Below are 14,974 nucleotides of genomic sequence, written 5' to 3'. Positions count from 1 at the left end.
TTTGTTCTCTTTTTGTCATCCAGGGAATCTTATATCTTGTTGTCTTACTCTCTGACCTCTTATTTAGATTCCCTATAATGTGGAAAAAGGCCTTCGGCCCAACCAATCCACACCGACCCTCCAAACAGTAACTCACCCAGACCCATTTCCCTCTGACTAATGCACGTAACACTACGGGCAATTTAGCTTGGCCAATTCACCTGGCCTGCACATCTTTGGACTGTGGGAGGAAACCGGTGCACCCAGAGGAAACCCACACAGACACAGGGAGAACGTGCAAACTCCACACAGACAATCGCCTGAGGCTGGAATCGAACCTGGGACCCTGGTACTGTGAGGCAGCAGTGCTAACCATTGAGCCACTGTGCCGCCGAAGGGCCTTTATGTCATCCCTTTGGATGCCCTGACTCTGATTTATCCTCAAGGAACAGTTCCCAGTTCACTTTTGCTAAATTGCTTCTCAATTTAGTAAAACAGGTCTTCCCCTTATTTAAAACCCTTTCTTTTTAACCATTATCCTTTTCAGAGAATCCCTCCAATGTGGGTCAGGCCCTTCGGCCCAACAAGTCCACACCGACCCTCCGAAGAGAATCCCACCCAGACCCATTTCCCTGTATCTAGCCCTGACCAATGCACCTAATCTACAAATCCCTGATGGGAGGTGCAATTTTAACATGGCCAATTCACCCGACCTGCACATATTTTGGATTGTGGGAGGAAACCAGAGCACCCGGAGGAAACCTGCGCAGACACAGGTAGAACTTGCAAACTCCACACAGACAGTGGTCTGAGGCTGGAATCTAACCCGGCTCCCTAGTACTGTGAGGCAGCAGTGCTAACCAACTAAGCCACTGTGCCGCCTACAATTTTAATGGAATTATATTTGCTCCCACCCTCACCACTGTTGCTTCCTGCCTGTCCAGCTTCATTCCTTAAAGATAAATCCAGAATTACCCCCTTATATCTCCAACCATCCCAAAATGTTGTTAGGTTTGCCACAGACTAACTAAGTTCTACCTTCCTGCTCATATTAACTGAATCCTCTCAGATATCTTAACGATATCAGCCTCTGATTCCATAACTTGCAGTTTAAAGGTTGGGATTGCCGGTGCTATGACAGTGTTGTTCCTCACTCTCTGCTATCACCACCAACTAACAATTTGGACTCCTTTCTCAGCTACTTCTGTGTTCACTGCCAAAACCTGCTGCTGTTCGGGATTGCTCTCTCTAAACTGTTCTGTTACTTCCTCAAAGCTCAGGGAATTCCAAGAGGACAGGCTGTTTGAGCCAAGGTCAATGGAAAAAAATTCTCGCCCCAGCCAAGAGATCCCTGTCAATGTCTCTGGCTTAAAAACCGTACCACATGGATGCTTGCTGGAATCTTGAAATGGTTCCAAATTGCTGAGCAGATGACTAACAGTCCTGTTAAAATGAGTGAATGTGACAGTTCAATCCGTGGTGAATATAGTTCACAGCTTCCATACTGAAACCTGTTGGCCTGGGATATGTGTTGAAACTAATGAGACCATCAGTGATCACGCTTACAGCCAAGTAAATCTGACAGCAACTTTTGGATGGCGCACGTGCCCAGTTAAACCAGGCAATGCAGATGGTGCTCCTATTTAATGTATGTTGCTCCAGTCCACACTGACAGAGTGAGCCCTGTAATGAAGAGAACCTGGGATTCTTGCATTCAGGAGTCATAGAGTTTTCAAGGATGTGATTATTCACGAGAATCAACCTCCTACCCTGAAAAAATAACTTTACAAGTGTCATATTCCCTCAGAGCAACTAATTATAGACCAGTCAGCCTTACTTCAGTTGTGAGTAAAGTGTTGAAAAAAGTTATAAGAGATAGGATTTATAATCATCCGGAAAGGAATAAGTTGGTAAGGGAGAGTCAACATGGGTTTTGTGAAGGTTAGGTCTTGCTTCACAAACCTTACTGAGTTATTTGAGAGGGTGACCAAACAGGTGGATGAGGGTAAAGTGGTTGATGTGGTGTATATGGATTTCAGTAAAGATGGTAGGCTACTGCACAAAATACAGAGGCATGGGATTGAGGGTGATTTTGCAGTCTGGATCAGAAATTGGCTAGATGACAGAAAACAGAGAGTGGTGGTTGATGGGAAATGCTCATCCTGGAGTTCAGTTACTAGTGGGGTACTGCAAGGATCAGTTTTGGGGCCACTGTTTTTTGTAATTTTTATAAATGACACAGATGGGGGTGTAGAAGGATGGCTTAGTAAATATCCGGGTGACACTAAGGTCAGTAGAGTTTTGGACAGTGCCGAAGGATGTTGCAGGTTACCGAGGGACATAGATAAGCTGTAGAGCTGGGCTGAGAGATGGCAAATGGAGGTTAGTGTGGAAAAGTGTGAGGTGATTCACTTTGGAAGGAGCAACAGGAATATAGAGTACTGGGCTAACGGTACTTGGCAGTGTAGACGGGCAGTTCTTGGCGTCCATGTATATATATATATAGATCCTTGAATGTTACCACCCAGGTTGATAGGATCATTAAGAAGGCATATGGTGTGTTAGCTTTTATTGGTAAAGGGATGGAGTTTTGGAGCCATGAGGTCATGTTGCAACTGTACAAATCACTGGTGTGGCCGCACTTGGAATATTGCGTACAGTTCTGGTCACCGCATTATAGGAAGGATATGGAAAGGTTCAGAGGAGATTTACCAGGATGTTGCCTGGTACGGAGGGGTGGTCTTATGAGGAAAGGCTGAGGGAGCTGAGGCTGTTTTCGTTAGAGAGAAGAAGGTTGAGAGGTGACGTACTTGAGACATATAAGATAATCTGAGGGTTAGATAGGGTGGACATTGAGAGCCTTTTTCCAAGTATGGTGCTGGCTCGCACGAAGGGACATAGCTTTAAATTGAATGGTGATAGATATAGGACAGATGTCAGAGGTAGCTTCCTTACTCAGTGGGTATTAGTGACGTGGAACCGCCTGCCTGCAACAGTAGTAAATTCGCCAACTCTAAGGGCATTTAAATGGGCATTGGATAGACTTATGAATGAAAATGGAATAGTGTAGATTAGATGGGCTTCAGATTGGTTCCACAGGTTGGCGCAACATCAGGGACCAAAAGGCCTGTACTGCGCTGTAATGTTCTATGTTCGAATTCGGAGGATTTAAAATATGAAGGGTTTTTTTTAATTTTGTAGTTCTTTCTTTCTCAGTTAGCTCCATCTGTAGAGCCATAGAGATGTACAGCATGGAAACAGCCCTTTCGGTCCAGCCCGTCCATGCCAACCAGATATCCCAACACAGTCTAGTCACACCTGCCAGAACCCAGCCCATATCCCTCCAAACCCTTCCTATTCATATACCCATCCAAATGCCTCTTAAATGTTGCAATTGTACCAGCCTCCACCACTTTCTCTGGCAGTTCATTCCATGCCCATACCACCCTCTGCGTGAAAAAGTTGCCCCTTAGGTCACTTTTATATCTTTCCCCTCTCACACTAAACCTATGCCCTCTAGTTCTGCACTCCTCGATCCCAGGAAAAAGACTTTATCTATTTACCCGATCCATGCCCCTCATAATCTTGTAAACCTCAATAAGGTCACCCGTCAGCCTCCAACGCTCCAGGGAAAACAGCCCCAGCCTGTTCAGCCTCTCCCCATAGCTCAAATCCTCCAACCCTGGCAGCATCCTTGTAAATCTTTTCTGAACCCTTTCAAGTTTCATAACATCTTTCTGATAGGAAGGAGACCAGAATTGCGCACAATATTCCAACAGTGGCCTAACTGTATTTTCATTCCATTTATTTTTATGTTCTGTATTTTACTTTAATTGATATTTCTTGCTCATACTTCTTATTTGGAGTTTGTGTCCCTCAACAAAGGAGTGAATTCCAGGATTTTGATCCAGCAACACTGAAAAGACAGTGTCATATTTCCAAGTCATGATGATAAGTGGCTTGGAGGGGAGCTTCCAGGGGGTGGAGGCCCTGTATATCTGTTACTCTTGTCTTTCTCGATGGAAGTGGTGGTCAGTTTGGAAGGTGTTATTAGTCTTATAGGAGGAAAAAGAGAGAGAGGAAGAGAGGGAGAGAGCGAGAGAACAAGAGAGAGAGAGAGAGAGTGCGAGAGATGTAATCTATGGAAATATTTACCAAAAAGAGTTTTTGAGGCTGATTCGGTCAGTGTTTTTAAGACTGAGATAGACAGATTTTGCTTAGTAAGAGAATCAATGGTTATGGGGAAAAGGCAGAAGAGTGAAGTTGAGGATCATTAGCTCAGCCATGGTGCCATTGAATGTTCATTGAGTCATTCTAATGTTCATAAACTCTCTGCAGTGTGTAATCAGGCCTTTGAGTCCACACTAACCCTCCGAACAGCATCCCACCCAGACCCATGACCCTACCTTAATCTTTGTAACCCTGCATTTACCATGACAAATCCACCTCACCGGCACATCCTTGGACACTATGGACAATTTAGCATGGCAAGTCCACTTAACCTGCACATCTTTGATCTATGGGAGGAAACCGGAACACCCCAAGAAAACCCACACAGACACAAAGAAACCGTGCAAACTTCACAGGGACAGTCACCTGAGGCTGGAATCAAACCCAGCTCCCTGGTGCTGTGAGGCAGCAGTGCTAATCACTAAGCCACCATGCTGCCCGAAATGGTGGGCACACTTGCTGGGCTGAACAGCCTATTTTGGCTTCGTTTTCTTATGGTCGTATAGAAGTCTGGAAGGATTTGGGGAGAATATTCTAGAAACAAAAGCTTTGGCTTGTGATTTGGCATTTAGCAGAACAGTGCCTGACGCACTGGATCTCTATGGCATGACCTGGCTTGGAGTAGATCTGTGACATTTGCACAGTACCTGTAGTGAAGGAGGCATGCTCTGTTGTGCTCCTCATGGTGCCAAACGCCGACTGCAGTCTCAGGGAGTACTCTGTTGTTTCGGACAGACCCTCTAGTCGAATCCAAGTATCCTCTGCATCGAGGATCAGCTCCTGGAAGGGGTTGAAATGATACATCAGTGACTTAGCTCAGCCACTTATCAGAAACCCCCTGCCAAACCCCAAGCTGCACAACCTCAATGAATAAACAGTCCTGTTCCTCAAACTGCTGGCATTTAGACATGGCGCGCACGTGTGCACACTCACACACATATGGATGGGGGTCTGAGTGGAACAGGAAGTGGAAACAGGATGATAAAGGTGGGGTGTGGGGAATGAAGTGGTGGAGGATCAATTGCAACATTTAAGAGGCATCTGGATGGGTATATGAATAGGAAGGGTTTGGAGGGATATGGGCCGGGCGCTGGCAGGTGGGGCTAGATTGGGTTGGGATATCAGGTCGACATGGACAGTTTGGACCGAAGGGTCTGTTTCCATGCCGTACATCTGTATGACTCTATAAATCTAGGACAGGGGCACTAAAGTGACAGCCGGGCCATTTTCAGGAATCCAGAATGGCTTCACCCAATGAAGTGAGAACCAGAGGTTCTTGTGCCCATTTAAAAAAAAAGACGCTTTTAATTAATATTCCATACCAGAGACTAATAGCTTTTGAAGCATGTCTGATCAGAAGAAGTAGGAGCAATGGTGGACTATTCGATTTTTTGAGGCTGTTCCCCTGTTTAATAAGATCGTAGCTTATCCAATCTTGCCCCTAACTCCACTGTCATGTCTACAGCTGCATCATATTATTCTTTATTCATTCACAGGACAAGGACATCACTGGCTCGGCCAGCATTTATTGCCCATCCCTAATTGCCCAGGGGACAGTTAAGAGTCAATCACATTGCTGTGAGTCTGGAGTCACACATAGGCCAGACCAGGTAAGGATGGCAGTTTCCTTCCCCAAAGGATGCTAATGAACCCAATGGGTTATTTCCAACAATCGACAATGGATTCATGGTCGTTAGACTCTTAATTCCAGCTTTCTGTTGAATTCACATGTCACCATCTGCTATGGGGTGGTTTGAACCCGAGTTCCCAGAACACGATGTGGGTCTTTGGATGAGTGTCTGATTTAGAAACATTTGTCCTTACAAATGCGACCCCATCCAAGGGCATATTCATGGTAATTTTAAAGATCTGACATGCAAATATTTCCTGCACTGACCAATGGCTACTTTACGCTGTCCTGCATTGTGTTCCACCTCGCGTATAAATCGACTTGCAAACAGGGACCTGTTCCCTGTCTGTATTCAAGGCCCCTGCTCCCTCAGGAAATGAATGCTAAAGACTAACTAACCCTCTCTACTCTGCAGCACCCTGCTTCTATTTCTGATGAAGGACTTTTGCCCGAATGTCGATTTTCCTGCTCCTCAGATGCTGCCTGACCTGCTGTGCTTTTCCAGCACCACTCCAATCTAACCTAACTAACCCTCATCTCCATCTTAGATAAGACAGCCATTATTCTGCAACTGGGTTCCCCAATTCGAGACTGCCCTGCAATCGTCTACGTTTCAATAATATCACCTCTCACTCTTGCAAATTGCAATCAACTCAGGCCATATGAATCCTCTTAAGCCTCCAATGCAAGGGCATCTCTCCTTAAATAAGGAAACAAAATGGGAGACACGGTGGCTCAGTGGTTAGCACTGCTGCCTCACAGCACCAGAAGTCCCAGGTTTGATTCCCGCCTCAGGCGACTGTCTGTGTGGAGTTTGCACATTCTCCCTGTGTCTGCGTGGGTTTCCTCCAGGTGCTCTGGCTTCCTCCCACAGTCCAAAGATGTACAGGTCAGGTGAACTGGTCGTGCTAAATTATCCATGGTGTTAGGTGCATTAGTCAGGGGTAAATAGAGGGTAGGGGAATGGTCTGGGTGGGTTACTCTTCGGAGGGTCAGTGTGAACTTGTTGGGCCAAATGGGCATACTGTAGGGAATCTAATCTTAAAAAATACTCCAGTGCAATGCCACTATACTTCTACTTTCACATTCCATCTCCTTCACAATTCTGAAAAGCTTTAATTCATCCATGGACAGGAGGGATAACTTTAGGGATTATGGTCGGTGTGGACTGATTGGATTGGAGGGCCTGTTTCCATGCTGTATGACTCTCTATCCAGGGGCAGCTTGTTGAAGTTAGCCAGGGGTCTGAAAGGGTATACAGTGCTGGAGTTCTGCCCATTGATCATTCGGGGGAATGGGGAACAATGTCAGAGGGCAGGGTAGGCTTCCAGAAGTTGGTGGGACGTGGTGAAAGGGCAGTTACTGGCAATGATCATCACCATTCCTACCACAGGGGAGGGGGAGGGCTGTAGTGCAGCAGGGTCAGCATCACTAGGGTGGAATATCAGGGTTCAGGGGGCAGGAATGACAATTGAAGGCAACGTTCAACACGATTCGCTTCTGAGCAAGGGTCATTTGGCCCAAAGCATTAACCGTGATTTCTCTCCACTGGTGCTGCCAGACCTGTTGAGCTTTTTCTGGCAACTTGCATTTTTTATTCAACACATGGGTTGGAAATGGGCTATGGGGTGGAGCAAGGTGAAAGGAGTATTAGAGGCCCTAGAGTGGGGGAAGGGAGGGTAAACTGGTGACCAGGAGGACACAGATCCTACAGTTAATGGCATTCACCGTGAACTGTGGCCCCTGCTATTGCCTCCTGTTCTCTCGGTGGGAAATGGCTGGAGCAATGCCCAGGGTTGGCACAGGCAGTGTCACTTTGATGGGCAAAAGTACAAGATCGGTGTCTGCTGGACAATTAGACTTTGCAGGTTCCCAAACAGGAAATATGGGTTTGCAAATTCCACGTGTGGTCTCATCACTCAGTAGTGGGTATGTGTGTGGGAGTTGGAGGGGGAATGGTCACTCTGTCATGTGTAATGTTGGAAAGGTGTTTGAGTGCACTCAATTCAGTGACAAATGTCCCAGCCTATGTGGTTCTAGGATGGGAAGCAGGTTAGAAGGCAGCAGACACTCCCTCTTTGATGTACTGTAATGTGTTGGTCACTTCATCAGGTTAGTGTCCATCCTGTGATCAGGCCAATGGTGCGGCAGATGATAAAGCTAGTGAAGATGTGGTTCCACAGTATGGACTGGCCAAGGCATCCCTCCGATCTAGATTAGAGTGGTGCTGGAAAAGCACAGCAGTTCAGGCAGCATTCGAGGAGAAGGAAAATCAACGTTTCGGGTGAAAGCCCTTCATCAGGAATAGAGGCAGGAAGCCTGCAGGGTGGAGAGATAAATGAGAGGGGGGGTGGGGGTAGGAACAAAGTACCATCGAGTACAATAGGTGTATGGGGGTGGGGTTGGAGGTGATAGGTCAGAGAGGAGGGTGGAGTGGGTAGGTGGAAAGGAAGATAGGCAGGTAGGACAGGTCATGGGGACGGTGCTGAGCTGGAAGGTTGGAGATGGGGTAAGGTGGGGTGAGGGGAAATGAGGAAACTGGCAAAATCCACATTGATGTCATGGGGGAAGTGTTCCGAGGTGAAAGATGAGGCGTTCTTCCTCCAGGCATCGGGTGGTGAGGGAGCGATGGTGGAGGAAGCCCAGGACCTGCATGGGAGCGGGAGGGGGAGTTGAAATGTTGGGCCACAGGGCGGTGTGGTTGATTGGTGCGGGTGTCTCAGAGATGTTCCCTAAAGCGCTCTGCTAGGAGGCATCCAATCTACCCCAATGTAGAGGAGGCCGCATCGGGAGCAACGGATACAATAAATGATATTGGTGGATGTGCAGGTACAACTTTGATGGATGTGGAAGGCTCTTTTGGGGCCTTAGATGGAGGTGAGGGAGGAGGTGTAGGCGCAGGTTTTGCAATTCCAGCGGTGGCAGAGGAAGGTGCCAGGAAAGGAGGGTTGTGGGAGAGGGGTGGGGAGATGCATGGACCTGACCAGATAGTCACGGAGTGAACAGTCTTTGTGGAAGATGGAAAGGGGTGGGGAGGGAAATATGTCTCTGGTGGTGGGGTCCGTTTGGAGGTGGTGGAAATGTCGTTGGATGATGTGGTTTATGCGAAGGTGGAAGGTGAGCACCGGGGGGTTCTGTCCTTGTTACGTTGGAGGGGTGGAGTTTGAGGGTGGAGGGGCAGGATGTGGATGAAATGGAGGGCATCTTCAACCACATGAGAAGGGAAATTGCCCTCTCTAAAGTAGGAGGCCATCTGGTGTGTTCTATGGTGGAACTGGTCCTCCTGGGAGCAGAAATGATGGAGGCGGAGGAATTGGGAATACGAGATGGCATTTTTGCAGGAGGTAGGGTGGGAAGAGGTATAATCTAGGTAGCTGTGGGAGTCAGTGGGTTTGTAAAAAATGTCAGTGTCAAGTCGGTCGTGGAGATGGAGAGGGAAGTGTCAGAGATGGTCCAGGTGAAATTAAGGTCAGGGTGGAATTTGTTGGTGAAGTTGGTGAATTGTTCAACCTCCGCGCGGGAGCACGAGGTGGCACTGATGCAGTCATCAGTGTAGCGGAGGAAGAGGTGGGGAGTGGTGCTGGTGTAACTACAAAAGATGGACTGTTCTACGTCGCCAAAGAGACAGGCATAGCCCTCCAATCTAGTCCAGATAGAGTCTAGTGTTCCATCCTGGTGTGCTGGACTCTATACTGTTGTAGTCGAAAAGTGTGGTGGTGCTGGTAAAACACAGCAGGTCAGGCAGCATCTGAGGGCATCAGCCCTTCATCAGGAATGAGTGGATTTATGCCCAAAACGTCGGCTCTCCCTGCCCCTCGGATGCTGCCTGCCCCGCTGTGCTTTTCCAGCGCCACACTTTTCCACTCTGACCCTCCAGCATCTGCTGTCCTCACTTTCTCTAGATACTGTTAGAGAAGGCAATGGGGTGGTATGACGGAGGCTGAGAAACTCGGGAGCAGGAAGAGCCATCCAAGGTAGAGGATGAAGATGAGAAGAAGAAGGAGGAGGAGGAGGAGAAAGAGGAGGAATGTCCATTGCAGGGTTTGCTTCTATCAGGTGATCCGGACCAGGCAGGAGGTGATTGAGCCACAGTTCCAGCTGAAAATCAGCAGACCATCATAGATTGCTTCATAATCATTGATCATGATGCCAACAATTGGGTTGCATTGTGGGAGTGAACTGCAGCCTTTATATGTTTTGTCTGTGTTCACTTTTGTTTGTTGCAATTAAAAGCACATGGTTGGAATTGTCTGATTGCCGAAATGTGATTTATCGAGTTGAAAAGTGTGGCGCTGGAAAAAGCAGAGCAGGTCAGGCAGCATCCGAGGAGCAGGAGAATCGATGTTTCTTCCATCAGGAATGTGACGGGGGACAGGGACTGAGAGATAAATAGGGGGAATGGGGGTAGGGGTGGGGAGAACGTAGGTGGGATGATGAAAAGTGGATGCAGGTGGGTGGTGATGGGGATAGGATAGGAGTGGATAGGTGGGAAGAAAGATGGGCAAGTAGGCCAGGCCAAGAGGGCTGTGCTGAGTTAAAGGGTTGAATCTGAGACGCGGTGGGGGGTGGAGAGATTTGGAAACTGGTGAAGTTTATGTTGACTTGTAAGATCCTGAGTCAGAAGGTGAAGTGTTCTTCCTTCAGTTGGTGGGTGGCATTGACTTGGCAAGTAGAAGAAGCCCAGGTTTTGAATTTCCTGGGGAGTGTGAGGGGGAGTTGAAGTGGTTGGCCACAAGGCAGTGGTTTATTCCCACTGGACAATGACAATATGTGGGAATAATATGGCACTGGGGGACGGAATAATGGTGACATGGGTAGCACGGTTGCTCAGTGGTTAGGACTGCTGCCTCACAGCGCCAGAGACCTGTGTACACTTCCACCCTTGGGCGATTGTCTGTGTGGAGTATGCACATTTTCCTCGTATCTGTGAAGGTATTCTCCGGGTGCTCCAGTTTCCTCCTGCAGTCCAAAGGTGTGCCAGTTACATGGATTGGCCATGATAAATTGCCCTGTAGCATCCAGTGATGTGCAGGCTAGATGAGTTAGCCATGGGAAATGCAGAGTTACGGGATGAGGGAGCTGGGTTTGGGTGGATGCCCTTCGGAAGGCCAGTGTGTACTCGATGGGCAGAATAGCCTCTTTCTGCACTGTCAGGATTCTATGATGTAGCCTGTGAGCCAAGACAGAATACAGCGTAGGTAAACTGGGTGGTTTAAGTGGTTAAACTGTGACTAGGCCAAGAAACTGGGGTCTTGTGTGTGATGGATGGTCAACACTCCCACTTGTTTTTATTTCATCTGCACACAATTCCGAGGTCTTGTACGGCCATGGTTTCAGGAACCACAAGTCAAAGCTGCAATGCATGTTGGCACATGGATCTCCATGCATGGAATGCTGTGTGCACGGAATGGTCAGAGGGTATGTTCAGTGCCAGCCATGCCAGCTGTGTGTCATGAGCAACATGCTTTGTGGGCACTGTGCCCTGCCTTTGCCAGTGAGGAGGAATACCTGATTGCTAATACTTGTCTGGGTGCATGGCAACCATTTAAAAATGGCACGATTGCAAGGGATGCTGGTCTTTTCAGGGGATATCTGGTGAGTGGCGAGTTATTCCAGGAAAAATGGGGCTGGAATTGGGAGTGAGGGACACCATAGGGGCAGGTAAGTAGTTAATGAGAAATTAATGCAATTTGGCAAGGTCTGGAGGAAATCCTTCTGGGTCCCTACAGCGAGAATTCCTTAAAAAAAACTCACACTTTGCCAAAGAAATGTAAGATTCAGATAAAGTACTTATTTAGGTTCTTCACCATTTTTTAAAATTTCCTATCATATATTCCTCTGTCTCTGTCTGCAATGTTGAAATTTGCCTTTTTCCCATCCTAAACAACCTTCTATTTATGCTGAAAACAAATTATGCTGGAGATCACAGCAGGTCAGGCAGCATCAGGAGGTTATTTGAAAGCAAGCTGAAAGTTTGAATCTCATTGCAGAACAGCGGATTGAAATTACATGGGACTCTTCAATCTCATCATCATTTATGCTTTTTGCCAGTTTACATTTATATTCTCTTCGCACGTTATTTTATTAGTATTTTGATCCACCTTTCCTGAAATCAGAAATGCTACTATTTTTTAAAGCAACTTTATAAGCCTTCTCCTTTGATCTCATACAATCTTTAACTTCCTTTGTTATGCACAATTAATTCACCTTTCCTGTTGATGGTTTGTGCCATAAAGGATTGCCTGTTCATTGTAAACCATTTATTATTTTTAAAATATTACTCCATAATTCATCTCTCATTTATCTCTCCACCCCGGAGGCTCCCTGTCTCACTCCTTTTGCCCAAAACGTCGATTTTCCTGCTCCTCAGATGTTGCCTGACCTGCTGTGCTTTTCCAGCATCAGTCTAATCTAGACTCTAGTTTCCAGCATCTGCAGTCCTCACTTTCACCTATTCCTCTATAATTGTCTATCTAATACTATTTAATGCAATTTTGTCAGTCCACCACAGCCAACCTGTTCCTCCTGTGTTTATAAATTCCTTTGCTTAGATTGAGTTTCCTAACGCCAGATTGAAACTCTTTCAAACTGGATAGAAAATTATGGTCACTGCTCCCTATAAGGGTTCTTTCACAGTTGGATGATTAATTGCATTAATTTCTCATTGCAAAACAGTAGATCTAATTTAATGTGTTCCCTCGATGGACACTGCTCTAGAAAACCATCTAATACACATAGCTTTGGCACTCATGACATCTACCCAATCTGTATAAAGATTATTGTATTCCCCTTGTTGTATATATTTCTGATTTAATTGTGCTCTCCATTACCATCACTATTTGGGGCACTACCAACACAGCTACCAGTGTTTCCTGCCTCTTATAGTTTCTTGGTTAGAGACAAAAAAACCTGCCGATACTGGAATCCAAAGTTATCAGGCAGGAGGCTGGAAGAACACAGGCAGCATCAGGAGGTGGAGAAGTTGACATTTTGGGTGTAACCCTTCTTCAGGACTGGGGATGGGTGTGGGGAGAGCTGCAGATAAAGGGGGTGGTGGGACAAAGTGGTGAAGTGAGAATTGTTGAAGACAGGCAGAGGGTATGGCCTGGTTGGTCAATGGGAGGAATGAATCCGGTAGGTGGCAGGGAGGAGTGGAAGGGAGGGTGAGGGGCTGGGAAGGGAGTCAGGGGATGGGAAGGGAGGTTATTTGAAATTGGGAAACTCAGTGTTGAGTCCCCCAGGCTGTAGGCTGTCCAGGTGGAAAATGAGGTGTTGTTCCTCCAATTTGTGGTTTGGTTTGTTGAGGCAATGGAGGAGGCAAATGATGGTCATGTCGGAAAGGGAGTGGGAAGGGGAATTAAAATGGGCGGTGACTGGGAGGACCGGTCAGCCCCTGTGGCCCGGCTGAAATGCTCGGTGAACCGTTCCCTAAGTTTATGTTTGGTCTCCCTGATGGAGAGAAGACTACATCGGGAGCACCTGATGCAGTAAACTAGGTTGGAGGAGAGGCAGGTGAACCTCTGTCTTACCTGGAAACATGATCCCTCCCGCACCTACCTTCTGCTGCCCACTATGGTCCTTGTACACCAGCACATAGTTCTCAATGTCGGCCACTGGTGGGAGCCAGGAAATGAGTGCACTGCGCCGAGTGACCTCACTCACTGTCAGGTTTCGAGGAGGATCTAGAGCTGTGACAGTGTGTGTGTGAGAGAGAGAAAAAGGGAGTAGGAGGGAGGGAGAGAGAGAGAGAGGGGGAAGAAGAGAGAGGGGGAAAGAAAGAGAAAGAGGGAGGGAGGGGAGAGAGGGAAAGAGGGCGAGGGAGGGGAGGCAGGGAGAGGGAGGGAGAGGAGGAGTGAAGGAGAGAGAGGGGGAGAGAGTGAGGGAGAGGAGAAAGAGAGAGGGAGGGAGAGAGGGAGGGAGGTGGGGGAGAGAAGGAGGAGGGGGAGAGAGAGAGAGGAGGGAAGGGGAGAGACAGTGGGGAGGGGAGGAGAGAAAGATGGAGAGATGGGGAGAGAGAGGGAGGGTGGGGGAGAGAGAGAGAGAGAGGGGGAGAGAGAAACAGAGGAAGGGAGGGGTGGAGAGAGAGGGAGGGAGGGAAGAGTGAGGGAGGGGAGTGAGAAACAGAGGGAGGGAGGGGGATAGAGAGAGAGGGAGGGAGGGGAGGGAGTGAGGGAGGGGGAGAAAGAGAAAGGGAGGGAGGTGGAGAGGGAGAGGGGGAGGGAGTGGGGAGAGAGAGAGGGAGGGGCAGTGAGAGAGGGAGAAGGAGAGGGAATGAGTGAGAGAGAGGGGTGAGAGAGAGAGTTGGGCAGGGAGGAAGACAGAGAGAAAAGAAGGGAGAGAAAGGGATGGGGGAGAGAGAGAGAGGGAGGGAGGGATGGAAGGGGACAGAGAGGTGGTGAGAGGGAGGGGGGAGAACGGGAGGGGGAGTGTGAGAGTGACGGAGGGAGGGATGAGGGGGTTTTAGAGAGAAAGAGAGGGAGGTAAGTGAGGAAGAGAGAGAGAGAGGGACAGGGGAAAGTGAGAGAAAGAGGGACACAGAGAGGGTGAGAGACAGAGAGAGGGATAGGGAGAGGAAAAGAGAAAGAGGGACAGCAACACAGATAGACAAAGGGAGAGAGAAAACGAGAACAGTGAGAGAGGGAGAAAGAGAGAGGGACAGAGAAAAGGGGACATACACAGGGGGACAGAAAAGGAGGGATCCGAGAGAGAGAAAGAGGATAGAGACAGAGAAAGACAGAGAAAGACAGAGAGGGACAGAGAGATAGAGAGACACAAAGAGACAGAGACAGGTTAGGAAGAGACAACACTGACCAGAGATCTGCTTGTCTGGCCCAATCTGTCAGAAAGCGAAGGCAATGATCTATACATTCAGTCACAATCGCCCATCGTATACACCTTTCATGCTCCCCACCCAACACCAACTTCACTCCTGTCCTTCACATCCCTTCACACACACTCTTCACTCAAATTTGTACATCCCCAATCAATCTGTCCACATACACTCCCTGATCACTCTCCCATATACAATTCCGGTACTCCCCCTCGTGTACACCCCAATTATCCAATATCTGTATTTCTCCTGATATTAACCCCTCTCCCCCTCCCAGACGAAACCTGTGTTACTATGCCTCTACT

The 14,974-nt window shown here is 47.9% G+C and overlaps 1 protein-coding gene across 1 annotated transcript in view; it reads right to left on the bottom strand.

The window, feature by feature from the left end:
- tnr (tenascin R (restrictin, janusin)) overlaps positions 1 to 14,974 on the bottom strand; it is a 201,861-nt gene that overhangs the window by 32,805 nt on the left and 154,082 nt on the right. The window contains exons 15-16 of the mRNA XM_060830044.1: positions 13,397 to 13,527; positions 4,857 to 4,989 (exon numbers count right to left, since the gene is read on the bottom strand). Coding sequence (XP_060686027.1) covers positions 4,857 to 4,989; positions 13,397 to 13,527 — 264 coding nt within the window. The remainder of the gene's footprint in view (positions 1 to 4,856; positions 4,990 to 13,396; positions 13,528 to 14,974) is intronic.

Source organism: Hemiscyllium ocellatum, chromosome 9 (assembly GCF_020745735.1).
Source record: "Hemiscyllium ocellatum isolate sHemOce1 chromosome 9, sHemOce1.pat.X.cur, whole genome shotgun sequence".
NCBI lineage: Eukaryota > Metazoa > Chordata > Chondrichthyes > Orectolobiformes > Hemiscylliidae > Hemiscyllium > Hemiscyllium ocellatum.
The sequence above is the reverse complement of the archived record's forward strand: the minus strand, read 5'-3'. Positions and strand labels throughout refer to the sequence as shown.